This window comes from Pleurodeles waltl, chromosome 3_1 (genome assembly GCF_031143425.1).
Source record: "Pleurodeles waltl isolate 20211129_DDA chromosome 3_1, aPleWal1.hap1.20221129, whole genome shotgun sequence".
In the NCBI taxonomy this organism is placed as follows: domain Eukaryota; kingdom Metazoa; phylum Chordata; class Amphibia; order Caudata; family Salamandridae; genus Pleurodeles; species Pleurodeles waltl.
In genome coordinates, this window is record NC_090440.1 from 150,429,604 (window position 1) to 150,454,519 (window position 24,916).

General features: G+C 41.8%; 1 protein-coding gene across 6 annotated transcripts in view; it reads left to right on the top strand.

The window, feature by feature from the left end:
• The window catches only part of TLN2 (talin 2), a 1,094,076-nt gene that overhangs the window by 1,046,052 nt on the left and 23,108 nt on the right, over positions 1-24,916 (top strand). For all 6 annotated transcript variants that reach the window (XM_069221982.1, XM_069221985.1, XM_069221980.1 and 3 more), the window contains 3 exons: positions 11,467-11,592; positions 17,594-17,656; positions 17,763-17,945. In XM_069221982.1, coding sequence (XP_069078083.1) covers positions 11,467-11,592; positions 17,594-17,656; positions 17,763-17,945 — 372 coding nt within the window. The remainder of the gene's footprint in view (positions 1-11,466; positions 11,593-17,593; positions 17,657-17,762; positions 17,946-24,916) is intronic.

Genomic DNA, 24,916 nt, shown 5'->3' on the forward strand with positions numbered 1-24,916 from the left:
TTTTGTGATGGTGGGTCTTAGAGCACTGCTAATAATTATAGTCCATTGACATCTTCTTGAAGGGACATTTTGCACAAGCTTTGAGAGACCCCCGCACTGTACCCCAATTTAACACAGCACCGTAACTCATGGGAGACATGTAAACAAGTACCCCCAAAGGGGTTCGGTCTCGAGAATTTGCGGCAAGGGATGTGTGGATCTGCACATGTAGGCCTGGTACAAACTGGTACTGTTGTGACGTGGGAACTGTAAGTTCTCAATGTGAACCATTCTCCGTAAGAGGGCATCCTTGTGCAGTGGGTGGATGGTGCTCTCATGGGGTGAGCCAGGGTTTGCAGTATATAGACGAATTTCCTTTTGTCGTAACCCAGCACATACAAAACTGGATTGGAGAGTTGTTCTAGAGCCATTGTTTTCCGCATGCTTAACCTGCAGCTAGCTCTGCCACTTCAGCGCCTAGAAGCGTAAAATGTAGCTAATAATTCTGAAGCACCACTTACTGTACTTGAACATTTCCATTCTGTGAAAGGATTGCTGAGCCACCTCTACATGGAGATGTTTTCATTCTTCGGCTTTACAATGTTTATTTGAATTAATTTGCACAATTAAAATAAATTAGCAATGAAGCATAGGCATCGATGGCCCTTGTGTGATGCTGTGAATAGAGACATCGTATTTCCTGGAAGACCTTCTGCTCAGGACACTTTGTTTTTCTCTGTACCCCTAGCAACAAGCTTGGCCTGAATGGAGCTAGCTGCCCTTCTGCACCGCTATGCATTTTTCATTTTAGGCTGACAAAGAGCATAGCAGCGGTGATAATAAATTGAAATACCTCTCCACCAACTAAAATCAGTGCCGAAAACTGTACGCGGACAGTTTAGAGCCCAATGTTCAACCAGACGAGCAGCGTTTACCCCTCCCGCGTGCCCAATGCCCCACTGCAGCTCTACCCTTTACACAGAGCCGTGCCACACATTTGTTGGTAATTTAAAGCTGTGATTTTTCCGTATAAGTGATGCTCACCATTTTATTTAGTGTCCACATCCATTTTCCATCACGTGATGCTCATCCTCTTCCACAAATGAGCAGACTTTAAAGGCTGTAGACCTTGCGGGACGTGTTTTCTCGTTGAGTGAGCCTTGCAGTGTCTGTCTGCAGCTTGGAATTTTACTGCCTGACTTTGACCTTCTCATGGCGAGACATTCAACAGAGGACTTCCGGTTTAGCCCTGTGAGTTTGGATACCCACCATAGCTGCATCAGGTATATACTCATTTTACCTGTTGTGTGCATACTGCTGCAGTCTCTTGGATTCAGGTAAGTGCATGAGCTGAAGCGTTTTTATTGATCACTGTGTCCCCATCTAATGTGGAGGTTACATGTTTGGAAAAAAGTCAAATACATTAATATGTACTAAAAAAAAACAATTGGTGGCAAAAGTCGTTAGTGTACGCGGTGCAATGGTCGATGTCAAAAGTGGGCAGTGTATAAAAGTAAAGTCTAACCAGCATTGGCAAAGCCAATAGGTTTCACCTTCCTTTGTTTTCTTCTTTTGCATTCTATTTTACTAACTGGATTATAAATATTAGAGAAATGTTATAATGTTTGTTTTAAATTTTATAAGCCGTTAATGGTTGTTTATGTTGTGATGTATGTTGAATTAATATCCCAGGGCTGAAAACTAGTAATTTGCACCTCATTTATTATGGCATTGTATTAGGGTACAGTAATGTGTAGTTAGTAAAGTGCCACTGCAGCTGCTGCACCATTCAAATCATAACTGGAAGGTAACTGCGCTTGTGACTGCCTGTTTAGTAGTAAAATATAGCAATATTTAGTGTTTAGAGGCGCTACGACAAATTTTGGGCCCTGATGCCACTGCGCCTGCTGCACCATTCAAATCATGACCCTAATGCCTGCAATGTAACTGCACTTCTGACTGTCTGTTTAGTAGTAAAATGTTGCAGTAATCTGTGTTTAGAGGGGTTCTGACACTTTGTGGCACCAGTGCCACTGCACCTGCTGCACCATTAAAACTATGCCCCTAGTGCCTGCAAGATAACTGCACTTGTGTCTGCCGGTTCAGTTGTAAAATATAGCAATAATAAGTGTTCAGTGGGGTGCCAAGAGCTTTTGTTCCTGGTGCCACTACACCTGCTGCACCGTTGAAATCATGACCCTAGTGCCTGCTAGGTAACTGCACTTATGACTGCCTGTTTAGTAATAAAATATAGCAATATTTGGTGTTTAGAGGAGTTCTGGAAACTTTTGGGCCCGGTGCTCCTGCATATTCTGCACTATTCAAATCATGGCCCTAGTGCATGCAGGATAACTGCACTTGTGACTGCTTGCTTAGTAGTAAAATATTGCAATATTTGGTGCTTAGAGGAGTTATGACAACTTTTGGCTCCGGTGCCTCTGCACCTGCTCCACCACCATTCAAATCATGAACCTATTGCTTGCAAGGTAACTGCACTTGATAAAGCCTGTTTAGTAGTAAAATATAGCAATATTTGTTTAATGGAGTTCCTAAAGCTTTTGGCCCTGGTATCAATGCCCCTGCTGCACCACTAAAATCATGACCCTAGTACCTGCGAGGTAACTGCACTTGTGACTATCTGTTTAATAGTAAAATATAACAATATCTGGTGTTTAGCGGAGTTCTGACATCTTTTGGCCCTGATACCACTGTTGCACCATTCAAATCATGACCCTAGTGCTTTGAAGATAACTGCACTTGTGACTGCCTGTTGTTAACTCACTGAGAGAATAGCAAATCGAAGTAAAATGTTGCCCAATTATACAGATAACTTTTCTTTAAAGTGAGTGAATGGTAAATAGACATTTGATTAACAGGGAAGGAAGGCTGTCTCAAAGGCTAACAAAGAGCTGCTAATGGAAAGAGAGGTGACATTTCCTGATAGTCATATCTAGTGTCTGTCTTCCTTGCTATGGTCTGCACAGTGTTGGCAAAGGTTAGACATATGAGCATATACGAAGCAAATGGCTACCAAGCCCTTCTTGTGTCCTTTTGTCTGAAGAGGGAATTCAGTCATCTCTCGTCCTCTAATACTGTTTTATGATCATGAATACTTTGCAGTTATTCCATGCATGCCTGCTTCTGTGGTGCAAATACAGGCACAGGTAATACCTGCACGAACGTTGACGCCTCCAGGGAGGAGTTAAGAATCCCTTCTAAGTGGTGATGGACTATATTTTTATGCGTTTCATGCAACCCAGCCTGGACTTCTTAACCTGCAGGGCTCTGTGTGATATGTTTGATATATTAGGTTGTTATTTATACCCAACTATATCTCAAACATATTCCAACGGTGTCCTGCTCTGTCTGCAGGGTGTCATAAGGTTAGGATAAAGAGTGATGCAAAATATCAGGAGTGAGTTCCAGAAGGTTAGTTCAAGAATGGTGGTGTTTTCAGGTACCATTCTCATGACTAGCTAGAGTCATGCACCTTGTAGGCAGGAGTGTGGAGTGCAGTGTGTAACTAAAGTGTACCATGTCAGAAGGCATCCAATGCATATTATGTACTGTGCAATAGTCGCATGCCTTAATGTGTGTGTTGGGCCTGGTTTCACTATTGTATAGTATGTGTGTGTTCTACTTTCCTGCTCTGTGTAAACCAGTCCATTCAAAGCTTGCTTCTTAAATGCTTTACAGTGTAAAGGAAAAAGACAGCTTCCAACAACAAGTTTATACATGAATGAATGACCAAGTTTACAAAGCATTTATTCATTTATCCCTCGTTATGCCGCCATTATATGTGTTATGCCCATAGTTGCCAACTTATTTTCTGCTTTTACTGGTTTTGCTCTGTTATTTTTTTTCTTGATTTAAAAAGCAAATATCATACTTTGTAGTTTAGCACACAGTACATGATTGCTGTTACCCACTACTGTCCATGCTTTTTCTGTATTTTCTTTCTTCTGAAAATCTTGACTGAAGAATGTTTGCTTTTTCATACTTTGCTCTTGGTTATTTAGGTTCGCACGGTAGCTTATGAACTATCTCAACTGTGATAATGCTGTGCAGGCAAGCACTTGCAGCTGGACTCTGGCAAAATGTTTGTGGCAGCTGAGAGCTGGTGGTAGGCGGAAATTGATTGTGCCACCTTCGAAGGTTGCTAAGAATGTTCAGTGCTCAGCTGCCTACATCCAGTGATGAGATGAAAGAACAGCAGGAAGAATTTAATTGAGGGTTTTACTGGTAGAAGATTCTTTAAAAACATCTGATTGATTTATGTATGACATGTATATTTATATCACCACCCACACCTGTCTAAAAACACTCAAATGTACGAAAAGTCTCATTGTCAAAAGTATAAAATTACGAAGAAACATATTGCAATATTGTACCCAGTTTTTAGTTGATGTCCAGGTGGTTGGGGTGTTAAAAGTGGTCAGTGGGAAACCCTGAGGCAATATGCCCTGGATATCACTCATAAGTACAATGGGGCCCCTTCCTACTCCCCAGTTTAGCTCAACAAGCCTTTAATCGAGAAGATCCTCATTGCAAGCATGAATGCGTCCCTGTCTCAAGGCATGCTCAAAAGGGATTTTAGTACATAGTGTGTAGGGCAATGTCAGAGTATTTGCTACTCCTGCCATAGTACCCGGGGTTGTGCCCTAGTCCTGTTCCTCTGCGTGGTCTACCAGTACATAAAGCATGTAGATAAAAGATCATCTGTAGATAAATAAATATGCCCGTCCTCCTCAGAATAGTTGAGGAGTCCCAGATGGGCTCAGTACAAACTGCTAGACTTTAAATCTTGTCCATAATTTTTCTAAACCTCCTTTCCTTTACTTATGTAAGAATGTAAGTTACAAAATACCTTTCACCGGCCCGTTTACATATATTAATATCGCATGTGTCTGGTATAAAGGCTTAAGATATCCAAGATAAAGGAAGTTGTAAGTAGGGTTATCCCTGTGATCATACAATTGATTCTGGATCCTTAACTCTGGGCCCAAGCAACATTCTTGATAACTTATTACTTACTACTCAGAGGTGGCTTTTTAAATTTACTACAAAAATGTATAGTTTAGGAAGTATTGCACCCCGTAACTTTTGATGAGTCTCAGTTTAGTTTTGTCTCTCCAGCAGTCCTTTTATGTTATTCTCAGTTACATGAAATTCACAATTATCGAGTGTGACGTCATAGCAGAAAGTCTGGTGAACACTGCTTCTGTATGCTGATCTCCTCCAAGACCCGAGGGATTCATGCCGCTGTGCTTCGGAATGTTTCTGGGGCTGTCAAACTGTGGTACATTACACTACTCTTGAGGAAAACATCTCTTGATGCCCGTTGCCATGGTAAAAGAGCTAGTAGTGGTAGTACAGGGGTCGACATGCATTTTAGAACACAGACTTCTGGTACTGCCGTTCTTCAAGCGCTCGATGACAGCATGATCAATTATGGATCGCTTATTGGTATCCTGAGATTCCTGAAATCACTGGGCCATGTAGGGCTCAACCTGCAATCTCCTTTTTTAAGTAGCATCTTTTATTTGAGGGTTAGTGAACTCCAGTTGAGCTCTGTGTCCATGACTTTTAATTTGTCCCCTGGGTCAGTTCTGTCACTAACGTTTTTAACCATGTAATACTTTCTATATTCTGTGATATTGACTGCTTGCATCTTGGCATCTGATCCCCCGATATATATCACCCACCCTTATCCAAGTAAGCCTAAGGCACACGTGTTGCGCTTGAACAGAATTGCAAGTCATTTTCTAAAGTAAAAAAACCTGATTGGAAGTTTAATTGTTTACCCGTAGGAACTTGTGTCTACTTTCATTTGCTAGGAATTTATCTTTTTCCAAAACTGACCTACAGCTTTCACAAAAAGATTCCAATTTAATCCTCTGTGTGTGAAAAAGATGAAGCTATATTCCTCTCTGTTGCATAATCATGCTGTTTGGGTGTTAGGTAGAGTTTACTTGGGCTAAGTTATCCTTCTCGGTCTCATGGACTCTTTAACACCATGCTGCTGTCATGCAGGTTGCCCGCACCCATTAACTTGATCGGACCAGTTCAGCCAGGAGGCATCTGGTTTGACTTTTCCTTCAGTTGTGGCTCCTGCTCAAGGTGACCTCTCATACATAAAGCCTTTAATGTGCCTTCTCTTGCTCATCTGGCAGAAAAGTTAATCCTCTCCAGAAACTATTGGGACTTAAGGAGCAAGGCTCTACAATCCTGTTCCACAGTGGGTTGAGTCCAAAGGGGAGTGGGGGGGGGAGTATATGAGTAAAAGTTGAGGTCCCCATGAAAGCTAATGACGGGTCTCTGTCTGAGGTATCCTTGAACATCCATTATATGAGCATCAGACGATCAGTGTCCAACCCACAGCTCTGAAGTGGCGGATTTACTGTGTAAGGTGGTCTGCCCTCAATATATGTTATTGGAGTCTGTGCTTTGCCTTCTGCCTCAGACTAAAGCATCTAGTCCCACTCCCTTATAAACTAAGTTGGGTGGGTGCAGCTGCCTTGTCTTACAGTCTTCTATCAGCTGAAAGAAGTCTGTCTTGGACTCCTGTACCCTTACTTTCACTAAGTGAGCTACCTCCCCGCCCCCCCGTATATCTGTTTCCATGGACACCGGGATGATTATGCCACATGAGCAGCGGTGACTTCTTTGAATATTGCTTATTTATTAGTTTGTAATACAACATATGATATTTCTAATATTGCACACTTTCTGATAGAGAGGGCATAGCTAGTTCTGGATTGCTGTATAAAAGGGGATTTCGCCTGTTGACCCTTGAAGAATGGTGAATTTTGCATGTTTAATGCAGGTCTTTTTCCCGTGACTAGTTCTGCTGGTCTGAAATACAAATCCTGATGCTCAGGACGCTGAAAAACATGCATGACAATAAATAAAGTGAGGGATATAATTCTAAAATGAACAAAAGGGTTGGATGTGTCTGTACTGTGTGAGTAAAGCAAGGATAATTTTACAGATTTAATAAATGTCTTAGGGTCACAGATGACCCTGATATGAACAGCCCAAGCATACCTTTGTCGACTTTTTAATGCCTAATAGAACCGATGGGTAGGGTCGTCATCAGGACCAGGACATTTAGAGGTGTAGTCGAGTAGCATTCCTGGGACATGCAGAATTTAATCAGTGTGTTGACTCAGCATCCATTTGGTTATATTGCAATGAGTTTGATCTAACGTGTGGAAGAGCTTATGCTAAGAGTAGTAGGAGCTTCAAACAACTGCAAATTTGACGCTTTGTCTTTCTAAATCAGGTGATCTTGGCATGCCAGTCCTCTGGCTTCCATGCTTCGGGTCCTGTATGCTCACAGGTGGTCCCTGGAGTTGGATTATTAGATTCTGCATTACGTCTCCTCAGTTGACCTGCCAAGGCTCTTCCTAGAGTGCTTGGGCTCACTCCATACGGCAAGAAACATGCATACCAGTAGCCAGATATCCTTGGTGATACGGGCCCCTCAGTTCCTGGATTTCCTCACTACCATTAAGTATAAAGATAATATTTCAAAAGGCTGTCCATACGGAAGAGCCTGCTGGACAAGAGCTTCATACGAGACTAATCGCCTGGGTGACTTGACAGATCAGCACCAGTTCTTCACCAGGAAGCTTTTAAAGCATACATCCTGGGTGGCTGAACCAGAAACCAAAAGGGCCCACATCCACCGAGGTGGTCTGCTGCACAACGCTTGTCTGTCTACATCGGTCTAAGGAAATAAACATCTGGAAACTGAGCAAGATGCCTTAGGCGCCCAAGGCCTGGAGAAGGCAGAATAAGAGTATGCACAAACAGGCTAGTGATGATTTGGGATAGAGGCACAAAAACTATAATCGAGGCACTGTGATTTGGTGGCCGCCATTGCAGTGAACCTACCCAGCTGCTTGTCATCCAACAGTAGACGTGTGTATCTCAGTTCCAGGGCCTTGTGCTTAATCCATCCCTACTAGTACCAGTCTTTGATGATCTCAGAGTCCAACTTGAGGAATATTCAGGCAGATCTGTTTTCAGCAGACTCCCATTTAAGAACAAATGACTCTGCTGTTGCTACTCCATTAACCTCCTTCACTTTTGGCATCGATGAGATCCTAGAATTTGTTTCCCATCGGGTAGTTCACGCATCGGAGTGCTTTCTTGCAACCCTATTTAGCCTTTCCCAGTTTTTATAGATTGTGAAAGAGCTTTTTGTTGTCAAGAATGTGACGAGAAGCAAAACAAGGTGATGTTGCTCTTGCATCCTCCAGTTTGAAGAGACTACAGGCTCTCCCACCACGGTAAAGTTCTTCTAAAGACGTTCTCTTTTCTTTCTTAACCAAGGCACTGGGATTTTCTTGTCAGTCATGAAATTCTCCCTATAGATATTTTTTTTGCCCTTATCTTTCTTCAGATGCTGAAAACCAGGGCACAAGTTGAGGGTACTGAAGAAGCGCACAGCTTATCTCTTCACAAGTACTTAAGAAAGGCATGCTTTTGCCTTTATTCAGTCTCTGTATAGAAGACATATGCATGCACTGTAAGAATGTCAGATGTATTGGTCAGTACCAGTATTTACACACATAACCATTTTAATACCACTATTTTGTTATTTCTTTTGTAGCGCTATTCATCCCACTGCAAGGTGTCTGAGAGCTTTACATCACATTTACATATTATACATTGTTAATAAATCATATGTGTGCAATCAGTGTGCAGGATGTGCTACATAAGACATTGAGGGTGACAAGGTGTAGGGGCCACATGTCCTTCATAGCTCACTGTGCTGTATTATCATTAAAAGATCATGAACTGCAAGTAACAAAAGGATCTTTGTGTTAAACCCAGTAACCCACTTACCTATTTACATAAAATAAAAATCTGTTATCTCTGTGCCACATGATGTGCTTTGCAGGAGACATATGAACCCTCTATGCTACTTTGATTCAAAACTGGCACTAGACAAAATGCAGATCTCTCCAGTGAAGATGTTAACCTCCAGAGTTATCTTGTCATTATTATTATTCCCTGAGATTTAGTTGGCACGCAAAGATCTCTGCAGCAGGTACCTTACCCCACAAGATATTTTAAAATGCAGACTTTGCAACCAATTAAGCAGAATAGATTTACAGCCACGTTTATCCTTGTTGCCAATTTCTTCAGGCAGGGTTTTAAAAACTAAATGTAAAGGTTGAGGCCCAGATTTCCTGTTGAGATTGTCACTTTATTGGCACAACACTGATGCTAAATCTCATTTGTTAAATATTGTAATTCACTCAGATGAAGCAAAATCTAATTTGTTGAATATTGTAATGCACTCGGATGTACACATGATGGACATGCTAAACATATGTCTGAGATCTCAAGATCTGATGTTACTTATTGTGATGTCAGTTCCTGAGAGGTCAATGGCTGTGATGCCACTCCCTGGGATTCCACGTGCCATGTCACCTGTGATGTCACTTGCATACAGCCAATCTTGGTTAGTCCCGCCACTTCTATTTTTAGGACTGGTGCCCTGTTGAAAACTGCCCAATTCCTTAAATAATAGAAAGGCACGAGTTCGTTCATCTTACTTAACTTGTACTGCCGCCAACTAGGTCTGCAGCTCAATGGAAAATCTAAAATACTTGCATTAATAAAACTGTGCGTTAGAAAGACCTTCCGGGTGCGCGATAACTTTTTTATTACTTGTTGTGGTCCAGAGAGCATGTCTCCAGTCTTGCTGGGTTTTCGCTTGTGTCCTGGAGTTCCCCTCTGTGAAGTATTCCTCCTTTGAAGGTCGACATTCCCTTGTGCGGCTGTTCAGCCTCGGGGGCTTTTGAGGACAGTGGTGGGCTGCTTAAACGCCTTTTGACACCAGGCGGCGCCATTGCACCACAGATCGGCCAAGACGAAGCTGGATTGCATTATATTGGAAACCTTCAGTCCACAGCCGATGAGTATCTGTGAGCCATGGAGGCTCGGGGCCTTCCCTTCACATTCAAGGCGGGGAGGGGCGGGGGGGGGGGGGGGGGGGTGCATCGCTGTGGACTACGCCACTGGTTGGATATTAGTACTATGAATTGTGGATCTCTCAGCAGAAAAAAGGAGTCATTAAAAATGAAACGGTGCTCCTTCCTTGCCCTAAAATAAAATAGGTCCTTCCCCACTTTATTTGACCCCCTGAAAATGAAGAAAGACGTGGCCCAGTTACAGTGCCTGAACAACTAACTGCTCGAATGCCTGGTGTATGAAGGAGTTTCTGCGTTGTTTTTCAGAGGTCCAGAGTTGTTAGTGGGTCCATAACTTTGATCTGTTTTGGTGCCTTTCGTTAGAAGCCAGGAGACCACCAGTAGCTCTTTTTGGTTGATAAAGCGCCTGGATGCTGGGTCTCAGCTGCTGTGTGCAGCAAAGAGGCAGGAAGGCAGCTTGCATGCCTGTACTGCAGCCTCCTCTTCGGAGCTCAGAAGCGGATTAGGCCTGGATCAGCTGAAGGAGAAACTGTTACCAGCAATCCAAGCAAGGTATCTAGTGTCCCCAAGTAAAGCAAAATATTTCATCCATGTATTTCTATGCATCGTGAGGCTAGCATCATTGCTATACATAGCAGACAGAATAATGTACTGTCATAAGTGGGTCTTTGTAACTTGCATGCTGTTTTGTTACACTATGGGCCTGATTACAACTTTGGAAGGTGTTAATCCGTCCCAAATGTGACGGATATACCACCAGCCGTATTACGAGTCCATTATATCCTATGGAACTCGTAATACGGCTGGTGGTATATCCGTCACATTTGGGACGGATTAACACCTCCTCCAAAGTTGTAATCAGGCCCTATATGTTTTGGAGGATTTTGCAGTTCTGGGATGTGGTATTTGGCAGTGCTCAGCCTGGTACACAGTTATGCAGATTTTGCTGCCAAGTTTACCTAGTGCTGTCATAGACCACCAGCCGGCATGCCGCGATTGCTGGAAGGTCCACAGGTGGTGTTTTTCTACTTATCGCTGGCCCTTTAAAAACTCCAGAGTACATGTAACACAAGGCTAATAAGGTGTACTTCCGTCCTGTCTCACAAGCCAGACTTTAACTTAGGAAAGATGAGCTTTAAAATTGAAATATTTTTCTAAGCCATAAGCCAGCTAATGTTTTTAGCATTTATTAACTGGAGCGCTAACTAGGACTGGAATCTATTCAATACATAATGTTTCCCTGTTAAGATTAAGTCATCCTATCAAAGCAGCAGCTCTTGAAGTCACTTTAGTTATCGTTTTGTGCTTATAAGAAAAAATATTGCAAATGTCATTTAACCTCTTTTTCCTTTGCAACAGTGAAACATCTTTCATGCTAACTTCTTCCTATGTGTTGTTGCTTGTGGATGACCTTGGTGAGCTCTTGTCCCGACAGTGGTGCAAAGGAGGAGATCCTTTTAGGACTATTTTGACCTCCTCCATCAGTAATTGTTGGGTCTGATGGACTCCCCGTGATGATGTTCTCTCTTGGTTGCAGCAAGCTGATGAGACTCTTGACTTTGAAGAGCAGATTTTGGAGGCAGCGAAAGCCATTGCCGCCGCCACCAGTGCACTCGTGAAGTCCGCCTCTGCAGCTCAGAGGGAACTGGTAGCGCAGGGGAAGGTAAGGCGCTAATTGCATTTTACATATGATCCTGATTTCTCTGGTTTCCGCAGTGCTTTCAGTTTATTTAACTTTTGCCTCTGTCTATGTTGAATCAAGTCAGCCATGCCATACAACCTCCTGCAATCAATGAAATAACGAGTGATATTATGCATGCTGCCATGCATTCCCCTATACCACGATGGATCAAGATGTTATACATTCTGCAGAATACTGTAAATTTGAATTATATCTTCTCTGCAACTCTCTTTCCCCAATTCCCTTTAAGGGTTCCTTTTTCTATAGTAGGGAAATTATGGTATCCTCTGAATTGTATTTATGTATCTGTCATTGCAATTCAAGTTCTCAATCTGGAACGTTAATCCTTTGTCCATTATTGCCGTTCCCCTTAAGAGGAAAGACTTTATAAAAGTACGTGCGTCCAGTATTTTGAAGCCAAAACTCAAATATTGGTAACCTAATTATGAGATTTGTTGATCTGTTTCAAGGATGTAATGAGTATTCAAATGTTTTCTACTATACACAACAGAATCAATAAAAACACATAGGGCCTGATTCACAAAGGTAAACTTAGACCAAAAGTCTACGTTTAGACCAAAAGTCTAAACTTAAACCAAAAATTTAACTTTACTACAAGTAAATTTAGACTTTTGGTTTAAGTTTGCCTTTGTCAGTCGGGCCCAATGCACACATGATATATTTCTATGGATCCTTTGCTCTTTATGGCTGGATTTGCCCCAATTTTCATGGAAAAACTTTGTGATTCTCTTAATAGGTTAGCAGTGTCTGCTTAGAGCAGGCTTCTCAAACGAGTAGCTGTTGAGCTACTTGTAGGTAGTTCTGCAGTCCTGCCTAAGAAATTAGAAGCTTTGCTTGGCTAAAATATTTATGAAAAACATTGAAAAGCATGTATTTTCGGAACTCATTAGCTAATAATTGCAGAAAATTATTTGAATTTGCAAAATATATTTAAAGCTGATATGTGACAAATAAATCATGCAGTGCTGGGAAGACTTATTGCTAGTATTATTACCTTGGTACAAAGGGCACTGAAGATATGGCTGTTACGCGTTACCCATGAAGAGGCATCCCACAGTGACTGAGCGTTTTTGTTTTAATATTGCTGCTGGCAGCGTATTCTGAAGAACTCGGGTGATGAACGCTGGCCACCTTGCATATTGTGGCCTCAAATATAAATTTACCCTTATGCCATCACTATTAGAACACTAATAATATTAGTAGCTCGTGATGATTTTCATTGAATTTAAGTAGATCTTATTACGGAAAAGGTTGGAGTCCACTGGCCTATAGAGAAGGCAGTACAACACCTGAGAGAAGGTGAGATGATGCACAGATGTTTTCTTGGCTTCTCAAATAAACCTCCAACTTTTCTCGTTTACCTAATTAACATTAATCATGTTTTACTGCGCTCCTGCCTGCCCAAGTGTAGTAAATAACGAGTTAATATTAACCAGTTTAATAGTACTGAAGCTACCAATCTGAGACGAACAGAAGGCTGTGATGGTGTTGCTTAGATTTAAGCTTGTGACCTGTACCTCACAAAAGATGCCGGTGGTGATTGTTAATTCACTAAGCTGTCTTGCTGGCCAGTGCAACTTATGCCCAATGTGTGCATATTAACCCCAGAAGGCATCTGCTCAGGATTGCTGACCTTACCATGTTTCTGTCCATGGCAAAGTTTGTCTCAATGTAGGGCACCTTCCATTGTTTCCTCCTACTGCAGGTAGCAGCTATGGCCCAAGGCAGGACAGCTGGCCATGTATGGCACAGGAAATACCTAGTGCACTGACGCATCCTCAGCTCTACCAGCACCGAAGGCAGCTCCTGAGTGCCACAGATTGTTATATGCAATGCATATGATCTGTTGCTACAGAGAGATAATTTGCTAACTAGATTTTAATAATTTATTTTTTTGATTTTCTGGTCACCGGAACCTAAAAAACTTTGTGTGTGTGGTTTTTTTTTCACCCCCACACACGCATACACTCCACAACAGAAGGTTGTGGTTGCTGACTGTGTGCAATAATGGACTAATATTAAGTGCGTTCTCCGATTCCCCTATTGATGCCTCCTAGCTCCATGATAAATTGGTGTTGGAAGAGACCTGCTGTTGTTTTAGTAAGATGGCAAGAGATACACCCATAGCAGTGGGATCTTGAGATACTAGAAGGGTGAGTACACCAACCCTTTCTGCGTCTTGTAGTGGCCGCTGTTATAAGGTGTGATTGAAAGCATGGAAAGACAACAAGTAGTGGAGAATGTTACTCTAGACTTACTCTAGCCCCAGAAAAAGACCAATAGACCCTACACCACCCTGGCCTTGAGGTAAAGAAATGAATTTGCTACGTTAAAATATTAATCTTCCAAGAGTATAGTACTTCAGAATGTTTTATATAAATGTCAATATGTCACTGGTCATTTTGTACATCCTCTAGTGCAGAAGTACTTTTTATGTTCCTTTATCGAAGGACTGCACCTTCTTGCCTCATGATTTGAGAGCAGAAGAACCACTGACACTCACATTCAGTGTCCGAAGAATGCTTAGTTTAATCAAAACAATCAGTTACATCATAATTAATCAAATATCCATACAAACCAGCTTGTAATCTTTCCTCATAGAATTTTATCCAACTATAGTGTATCACAGCACCTTTCAAAATGTGGTAGGATGGATTAATTCAACTGTTTAATGCAGCACCAAACATTCTTCATGTCCAATACTAGCGCAATTGTTCACTCTACTTTGTTCTGTTACTTTGCTATTCCACAGCCAAATTACTTTAGACACTGTGCTATAGGGTATTATCTGAGGTTCATCAAGATGTTTTGAATAGACTGCACTTTATCTTAAAATATACCGACCTCCATCTCCCAGTTGTCACCCTCATACCAGGTTTTGCACACAAACTAGGGTCATGTTCTCTCTGTATTTATTTTATTGTACGCATACGACATTCTTTATCCACCACACTCCAAGGGTTTACAAAGAGTTTTGGAAGAACTACAAAATAGTTTTAGTCATTCCCTGAGTATCATTGAATTAAAAAGCAAGATGTTTATCTTTAAAAGCACAATTAGCAATTGGGGCCAGCAGAGGCCTTTTCATCTGTCTGACACAACATTCTACTCAGCCTAGTCTGGTGGCCCAGGCTTCCTCTAGCAAAACCAACCCAAATGCTATTCCTTCAACCCCGCCCGATGGGGAGTGCAAGTGAATTTACACCCTAGATAAACATATGTTTTCTTCTGCATTTAAGCACGTGTGACTCATAAGTCGCAGTATCAATTCTTTCTGGGTTATGGCAATTGGGATTCCCCCCCCCCCGCTCTCCTTGAAGACTTGAGAAACTGCTTTGCACAAATAGTGCAAAATGGACAATATGCAGCCAAGTAGGGTTTGATGCCCAGCCTGAGCACTACAGTCTGTGTGCTGAGTATCAGCCTAGTTATCTGATGACATGCTTGGATGTGAACAACCGGTTTTTCGAGGGATGTCCTGGTCTCAGCGATAGTCATATTCTTTGACAGAGAAGGCTTTTTTTTTTTTGGGACAAGAGACATTCCATGCGCGGGCACTTTAAGAACATCTCAGGGACGTCTTACTCCTTGGGGCTGCTTACTCCCCTCACTAGTTTCTCCACCAATATAAGAAATTCCAGGGCTTCTCAAAGGGGCGTCGCTTTTCATAACAGGCTGCTAATGCAGCGCATTCAACAGCTTATGGATCCAAGGGCATGGGCTGTAGAGGAGGTTGGTAGTCAGAAAATAGAACAATCTTACTTGGTGTCCTCACCTCAGTTGTGCAAGTTGGCTACGTCCTACCTGTGTGATACACTCCCCCGCCCAACGCCCCAATCAGCGTGTTATGCTGCTGTCCTGCTCACAAAGGTTCAATCTTTGCTCACCCTGGGTGCAATCAAAGTAGTACCCAAGGCCAGTAGGGACCTAGCCTGTTACTCCCTTTACATCCTGGTCCCCAACAAGGGCACATCAGAGGATCAAGACCTCTCTGGAACCTCAACCTTCCAAACACCTTTCTGCAGAAAAACAGGTTCAAAATGCTGATGTTGTCTGAGGCTGTGTCGGCCTTGGACCCCAGAGACTGGATGATGTCCTTGGTTCTGCAGGATGCATACTTTTATGTTCTGATCCTGAAGTACCACAGGTATTTACTTCCGGTACCCACAAACATCATTCACAAATGTGATGTTGGTGATCGCAGCTTCAGGTCATGAATATATGAATTTCCATCCTCCTCTAGTCTGGGGCCTGAACGATGTTCATAAGTAAAGGAATGTGCATTTAGATAAAGGTCATTCTTTAGGGTTCGGTGGACGGGCTACTCTATCAGAATGTGGCGGATGGCCATCTGCCTTATTAGAAGGGCCATTAGCTATAATCAGGACAACTGGAATTATGTGGCAGGGGAGCCACATAATTACCAGGGTTGACTAAATTATGCAGCAAGACAAGGCAAGTAATGCAGCACATTTTGATAGTATTACTTCATTATCTGTTAATATTTACACATGGTAATATTGCCGGGATAAATATTTCTCCTCATCGGTACAAGTTCAAGGACCAAATATTGAAATAAGCAACTGAAAGATGTCAATTTAACCTATGCGAAGGGCTTTACACTGCACTCAAACACATCGCTGCATTTTTGGTAACTTTTAATCTGTTAGAAACAATTTATTTTGTTAAAATGTGCAGATTATGTACCAGATGATCGATTATGTGGCAAATGCGGCAAATCCACAATTAGGCAAAAAAAGCTACAATCACATAGTTCCACTGTCCCTGGCTATAATAGTTCTGGCGGCGTATCCACCACATTTTGATGGAGTATCCTGTCCACCACACTCTGAATATGACTTTTAGTATCCACCAGAAATATTGATATTGAATTTAAGTGCATTTTTCTTCCACTTGAGTTGCTTTCTGAATGTCAGCATGTTTTTATCCCCATTCTGTCAGAGCTAAGGTAGCTTCATTCATTTCCCAGTGATATATTCCTCTGTCGACAAAGCAGCATAGCTGTTTATAAAGGAGCCTCTTGGATATTTTTTTGCTAATCACTAGCTCCAGTTGCAATGGTCAATTTAGACAGAATCAGTGCTGACATTTGCTGCTTCCAATCTCCCTTTTTAGAATGCACCCTCTCAGTAGGAATATGGAATTGGGACAGAAGAGTAAGAAAAGGTTGATCCTCTCAGTGAGTAGCATTAGTACTTTTAGACCATAAGTTCCTTCAATTTGCCAGGAGCCACTCTAAATTTGGTTAAGGTTTGGTAGACCCTGCACAAGGTTCTCCTGGCTCGATAAAAGCATCTTTCGCACAGTTTCCAATATCAGTCAAATACAGACACTATTTCCTCACAGTGTGAATAGCAAGAGTTTAAGGACTGAGTGCAGAGTTACTAACAGGAGGTTAGCGCTTTAGGTGAGAGTGGTAGCTCAGCAGTTGATCTACGCAGATCTGAGTTCCCACCCCTCCACTACTTGATAAAGTGTCCATACTGGATAGCTCCTCCTCATCGTAGCAGCGTACAAAAAAAATTGAAAATCTGTAAGATAAACTGTACTTAAGTAACATTGTTATGTATCAGCTATGCAAAAGCTTCTTCTGGTTCTGTCTTTGCCACCCCCTATCTTAGAAATTTCCTTTTTACAATAAAGATCAAATCTGAAGCACTTTTTTCACTGGTGCTTTGGTTTTAAGTAGAAAAGTACTGCGCACAACGTTTTAAAAATAACATACTTGGAGCTTCCACCTTTTTGTGGGTTGTGAAGTAATTTCCATCAGTATGTTGAGTTCAAGTATTTACTATCCATGCAGGATTTAGTCTTATAAAAAAAAAGAGACAAAATGAGATGCATGATGAAATTGGTTACATTAGTTCAAAAAGTCTTTTTAGAAAAATGTCGATCTTTGGGCAGCTTAATGATTGTTTTTTTTTTTTAATTGTCTCTCTAGGTTGGAGCGATACCTGCCAATGCTGCTGATGATGGGCAGTGGTCTCAGGGGCTTATTTCTGCTGTAAGTATTTATCATTTTCATTTTTTTCCACTGAACAAGTTTTTTCCACTGAACAGGTGCACGAGCTAGGTAATATGATGATATGTTTCCAACATTTGGCTTTTAGGCCAGAATGGTGGCAGCTGCAACCAGCAATCTGTGTGAAGCTGCCAATGCCTCTGTTCAAGGCCACGCCAGTGAAGAAAAACTCATCTCCTCGGCCAAACAAGTGGCAGCATCTACGGCACAGTTGCTGGTGGCCTGTAAGGTGAAGGCAGATCAAGACTCCGAAGCCATGAGGAGGTTGCAGGTAACATCCATCACAAGTTCATAACACTGTACACTTAAATGTTGCACCAGACTGGGATTCTTCACGTGTTGAATGCTGGCTACAGCAGGCGGGGGTGAAAGGCTAGCCATAAAAGACATGCACAACTTGAACAAGGTTGTCTCAATATTGTAATGGTGCCCATGATTACAGCTATTAAATTATTTTCCATGTATTGTCCTTCAGCTGTGTCCTTGATTTCAAATGTCCATGTTCATGATTGTGTTTTGTTGTCCAATGTGTTTTCTGGGAACTGAGTCATAAGGACTAAGGGCCAGATGTAGGTAGCCTTTTGCGCCTCGCAAACGGCGAAAAACGCCGTTTGCGAGGCGCAAAATGCCTCACACGATGCAGAAACACATTTTGCGAGTCGGTACCGACTCGCATAATGTGTTTCCGACTAGCAAATAGGAAGGGGGGTTCCCTTCCTATTTGCGATTCGCACCGCGATGTAGAGTTGATTTGTGACCGCGAAAGCGGTCGCAAATCAACTCGCAGTTACCATCCACTTGAAGTGGATGGTAACTCATTCGCAAACCCATGGGGACCCCTTCCCCTTTGTGAATGCTCACAAAATTATTTTTTCAGAGCAGGCAGTTGTCCTATGGACCACTGCCTACTCTGGAAAAAAAACGAAACAAAAAGGTTTCGGTATTTTTTCTATTTGCAGCTCGTTTTCCTTTAAGGAAAACGTGCTGCAAAGAGAAAAAAAAAACTGCTTTATTTGAAAGCAGTCACGGACATGGTGGTCTGCTGTCTCCAGCAGGCCACCATCCCCGTGAGTGCCTAGACTCGCTATGGGGTCGCAAACTGCGACCCACCTCATAAATATTTATGAGGTGGGTCTTTGCGACCCCATAGCAAGTCGTAGAAGGTGTCTGAGACACCTTTCTGCATCGCGAATTGCGAGTTGCAATTTGCGAGTCGCTATGACTCGCAAATTGCAAGTCGCAATTTGTGACTTACCTACATCTGGCCCTAAGTGTCCATAACCAACAAAACTGAAGGTAGTCATCAGTTAAGTACCAAATGTAGTGAACACAGATAATACAATTCACAGAGTAGGGGAGCCTAGTGGTATGGGATTTGTGACTTCATCTCTTAACAAGGTGCCTTTTCACACCTCTTAGGACTATATATCAAAATGTGAACATGGACATACATGGGAAGTTCTGTAAGCTTATTTTATCAGAAAGATGCGCACTGCCACTTAATGTTTTTTTTAATTGTGTTCTCTTTTTATTGAGTTTAGGAATGCCTAAATGTTTCCATGTCTTTGCAGAGATTTATTTGCTAGCATAGAATGGTGCAACAACCACCCATCTAGTAAAAGAGTACTTCATGTGTGCAGTACCTTGGTAATAGACCGTCTATGGTGAAAATAAGGTCAGAACTGATATCCTCACAAAAGTGAGATTGTCATTGGGGTAAAAACGTATAATTAACTATTGTTTTGTGATGGGAGGTGTTATGCAGGGCTAATTTCCTTCTCTGCCCTTTGTGCGATGTGATTTTAGCAACCTTTTATTGCTTATCTATTCAGTCTTCTTCTTGTGCATGTCTTATGAGCATGAGACCCAGAGAGACATGTCCCTGAAAAAGGTTGCTCAAATCTCATTTAGCTAGGCATCTGGACTTCTGGGAAAGATGGTTGTTTTAATCACATATCTTTACTCTGCTCGTGAAGTGTTCCTGGGGCTTAGTAATGAAAGCATGGCTGGCTCCAATGGTCCCCTCTTTAGAGAGACTAGAGGCCTGAAAGGAGCCTTGGATATAGCAGACTGAGGATTATAACAGATGTCTGCACCTGTGAAATTGTAGGACCTATATTAAGTTTGATGGTGGGTGCTGTTCATCAATTTGTTGAAGATGGTAATATTACTGGAGCAATTATTTGGGTGTTAGAATCTGGCGATGCTGGCTACAACTTGATTCAGTTCTATAGTGGGCTGGTAATTTCAAGAAGGTGTTTTTCAGCCTATAAAAACAGAATACCTGTGATGTCTCATGGAAGTTCTGGAGCAAGCCTTTCCTCCACTGTGGCATTCGGAGTCTTTCTTCCCTGCTTGGAGCAGAGTCTTCCTTTGTGTCTGAGCCCACAGTCTCGGAAGTGCTGACTAATATGTCCCCAAGGCCAAAGGGATGCTGCTCTTCTGCTTTAAGGGGGCTGCTACTTGACTTTGAGATGGTGCTGAGGTAACAATCTGAACCTATGTTGACGTTTCCTCAGTTTGCTCCAACTATCTCTCAAGTTCTGGAACCTTGTTTGGCCAGTCAGGGTCTCAAGGTCAAGTGGAATTTCCAGAGCGAATGACGACTCAACAATGAATAGCTGATAACTGTGATGACAGGCCGTAGGCATTGAAGAGACTTTGGAAGTATCACTGTGGTTAGGAACACTGCTCCAGGAAGGGAACACTCCCTTCGACCCATTAGCAGGGGTGTGGCACTGAAAGAGAGGGCTTGCCATGAGGAAGGGTAACCTGATTTCTGAGCTGTCCAAGTTTAGCTGCGAGGCAGTTTTCTCTCTGTCCCTCAGTATTCTAAAATGTATTTTTTTAACTATTGTCCCTCTTATTGACAGTGTGACTGGATGAACGGTGAGCTATAAATAGGGTATGTTCATCCCTCCTAGCCAGCCCTTGGGAGACACTTTTGTAAAAGAGAACTGGGATTGTAATTGGTGGCAGAGCTTTGGAACCTCTGCTTTAGTAAAAAGGGCAATTAAATTCACCTTACCTTAAAAAGACATTTGAAGTGTTCCAGCCACCTGGAGAAGTTGTTCGGAAACCCAAGAGGTGTTCCAAAAGATCAAGTCATAAGGCTCACCTTCATGTTCAGAGATCCTTGCACCATGGAAAAATTAACTAATGCATTGACAATAAGTAGTAGTGGTAAATTCCTCAGACATTACTGCCTATATGACCCCATATCCTACATTGTTTTCCTTTTCAATATGAAAACAAACCCATTTCAGCCCAGTTGTTTGCTAAGCTGTATTTTAAAGTATAAAATGTTATATGCTAAGTGAATGTGACACAAACAATATCCCAGTAAAATGCATAAGCCTTTAAAAGAGTCCTTGTTAATACAAAATCAAATCTCCCTTATGAACTCTAATATCAATTCTAAGCAGATTTTGAAAGTTCTTCACTCGTTTCTCCAGCCATCATATTCTTCTTCTAACATGTCCACTTTGCTGGAATTTGTGACATTAAACATTTCTAATCTAAAAATGTCAATATCTGCAATGTCTACAGGGATATTCTGTCTTGCTTCTTTCTGGATCATCTTTTTCTGTTATTTACCAAAAGTGAAGTTTTACAAGAATTATCCACCTTGAAGTCTGGCTCAAGAACGACATCTGCCTAGTGTCGGTCTTGAAATATCTTTCTGCAGTTATTAGGAATTGAATTGCAGAGATGTTTAATCTGTCACTCTTCTTGGGTTGTGCCTTTGAAGCAAAGGAAAGCAAAAGGTATCATTCCAATCCTTAAAAAGCAAAATCTGGTTGAAACATGGATAAAATAGCACCTGTCTTCCTCTAGAATTTGAGCGGCTGCTTAGTTGGCATCCGAGCCTCGATTAATTAGAATTTCCTGAAACTAACTGGGAACAAAACATAGCTACTCTTATGCAGTAATAACACTGGTTGCTGGCATGATTCTATCAGAGCAACCCCACTGGGGCCGCCATCCATTCCAAGGGGCAAATCAAAATTGCTGGAAGCGTGGTTAAGTGATTTCATCATTCAAGGAGCACATCCATTCCATCTCTTTTGATTACTGTGCACTCAAAACTTTCCTGTTGAAGTGGCCACAGTGCCTTATAGGTTTGATAATGTATGTTATTTGATATTTTATTAAAGTTAGAAAACAGTACAGCAAAGAAAACCAGGACATAAAGTTAGAAAGCAGTACAACAAAGAATATCAAGACATAACATAAAAATAGGCACATTTTACATATCTTGCACTTCACAGTACTGAAGACATAAAGCATTATCTGTGGCATCATCCAGAGACGAGAAGGGTGGAAGAGCTGTCAATTTTAAACTCTCATTAGTTCATACATATAATACACACCTCAACAGAAAGTGTCTCAAAAGGTATGTAACCAAGTCATGCAACTGGAACCGATCATTCCTGGGATTCCTAGATAGGACTGGACAGTTGGAGCAATATATGTAACCGTAAGGGGCCATATCTATCTTTAGGTATGAACATTTGGTCTTTGACCCAGCCTTTACATCCATGGCCTTGTGACTTTCCACTTTGCCATTAGCATTGCCGTTGCCACCAATTTCCTACATGATCTTTGAACAAGGAGGACATAGCCAAGTAAAACCACTAATGGTGACCGCTGCAGCGTTACCGCAACCATCTGCTGGCCCACATTAAACACATCCATCCAGAATTTGTACACTTGAAGGTATTCCCACGCCAAGGCAGGAAGTTGACTTGTTGCGGTCTCCATCTCCCATATGTGGCAGATGTCAATGCTTATCCTATGCAACCTCTCAGGAGTGTAATATACTCAGTGAAGCAATTTTACATGGACAAGCCTGTGTCTCTTGTTCATGGAAACCGTAGCGCTTTGCTCACAGCCATATAGCCAACATTACACATCAACCACTATATGCAATTGCCAATAAGCAGTGTGCTGTTCTCCATTTGTTCCCTTTCTAGTACCCAATGTGGCAGTGCCTGTCTGGGATTTAACCTTTACCAGTGATGACCATGAGCAGCCAGATAATAAGATGTCATGTCGGGGACATCAGTGCCATCATGCTCATAATAAGGCTGATGTGGCAGTATAAGTATCTTCCACTCCACTCTGGCCTGTCCACCAACCCACACCAGTCTAATCACTATTTAGATGAATGGAATGTCGACAAAGATGTGTAATAGTTTAGCCAGGATTATGACTTTGATTAACGATATCCACTCTGCTATAGACAGGGGCAATTAGAGCCATCCATCTATATTGTGTTTGAAGTGCTGCATGCTGGGGACCTAGTTAGCACTGATAATCACTTGAAAATCTCTATGCCTAGATATTTTACTATTTCTTCTTTTTACTTATTTTTAATTTCTGACCATATCTGGTTTCATGATGGAGGTTGTTAGAGGGAATTTCGTAAAAGTATCTCCAGTTAATAACTATACCCAAATGTAGCTCAAAACAAATAACTTTGCTGATGATGGGTGATAGTTTAGTGGTCGAGTCTCTAACAAAAAGCAGTGTGGTCAGGTCTCTAACAAAAAGCAAGATGCCATCTGTCTACATAGACACTGATAAATGACCTATTTTGAATTTTAGGCCACACATCATATGCTGTTCTCGAAGCCGGCAGGCAAGTGTCTCCATCACAGTTACTTAAAGCATAGGCAACAGAGAACAACCCTGTCGTGTACCTCTAGTAATATCAGATGGTTCTGACAGTTGACTGTCTACTGGTATTCTTAGTAACTTGTTAGAGTACAGCAGAGATGTCAATTTGAGCTCTTAAACGCCCAGATCCAGTTGGACCAATCTGCAACAGGAAATTCCTCTTAAGAGTGTCAAACACTTTTTCCACGCTCAGAAAAGCAGTAGCTGCCCTAAATGCTATTGTATCTGAGTCCATACAAATCTTCACTGGCTCTCAGTCAAACAGAAGATTGTTTCACCACATATTTCCCTCAGTACTTATTAAGAACTAGCAAATGCACTTTAATGAATATCCAAAATAACGAATTGAGGGTAGGAGGGTGTGCCTTCTACTATCAAGTCATTTGCTCTTAAACCGGCTTTCACTCATCTTTCAGCAACGACAAAGCCATTCAGAAAGGCAGTTGATCTGTTAACTTTTAGTTGGGCTAGAGTTAGAATCTGTAGGTTTTAGACTTAGCACCTTGATGGTCCTTAGAGGGAACGTACACTTTATAAATATATATCATAGTTTGGTGAAAATAAATGATCAAAATGTTTCAAACTTCAGTAATGGTTGCCTGGTACTTACTGCAAATTACTAGACTTGATGCTCCTTACCAGACAAGGTCTCTTAGCAGAAGAGACTACCACCCGCCTCCCTCTGTGTCTTTTACCTTTAACCTCCCCTGTAAATGACACCTCTAACCACCCAATCTCACACCAAGCTCAGTATCCTCTAGTCTACGCTCCCTGTCCTGGTAATTGTCTCACCGATGGAAAATCTGGTTCCAGGTGTGGGTTTTTGTCTGAATTTAAGTATTGTTCTTCCCCTTGAAGGTTTCCCTGAATTGATTCAAATGTCATTTCATGCCATCACAGTCTAGCCTCTCATTACTCAGGCTTGTTTAGAGATGCCGTCTGCAGGCCAGCCATTTGAAGCTTTCTGCAGGAATAGGATAAGATTCACCTGCTCAACTTATTTAAAACATTTAAAATCCACAGATGGGAACTCACAAAGAATATTCCAAATGTCTTGATTTCTGTGCATAGCCTGTCGACCAAAGCAGGTAACGGTGGTCATTGGAGAACATTTTTGGTTGGTTTCTAAAAGGGGTTATCAATGGTGAAGCCCTGGGGCTATGTTTTTCGAATGTGTATCCTCTCTGGCTCATAATGGCCTGAATCTGGGCACTGTAAAAGGTGATCTGGAACTCTATCTGTTTTTAAGAACATGCTAGAGCATGATTTCTTTTTCAGACATTTTAAGGTTAACAAGAGACTCCTAAGCCAGTGTTTGGGTCCTTTTTGAGAGCTGAGTCTGAAACTACCATGGCAAGGTCTCATTAGCTCTTTAGAGTGGTGCAGCTACTCTACCAAAAGCAGCAGTCCACGGACGGCTTGAGACTTGATTTCACCTGTTCAGCAAAGGTATCCCAAAAGTAGTATCAAGGTGCTAAAGGCAGACAAATCCATATCAAGTCTTAGAATTAAAAGTAAATTGATTACCGTGTTAGAGATACCATTTTGCACTTGAAAAGT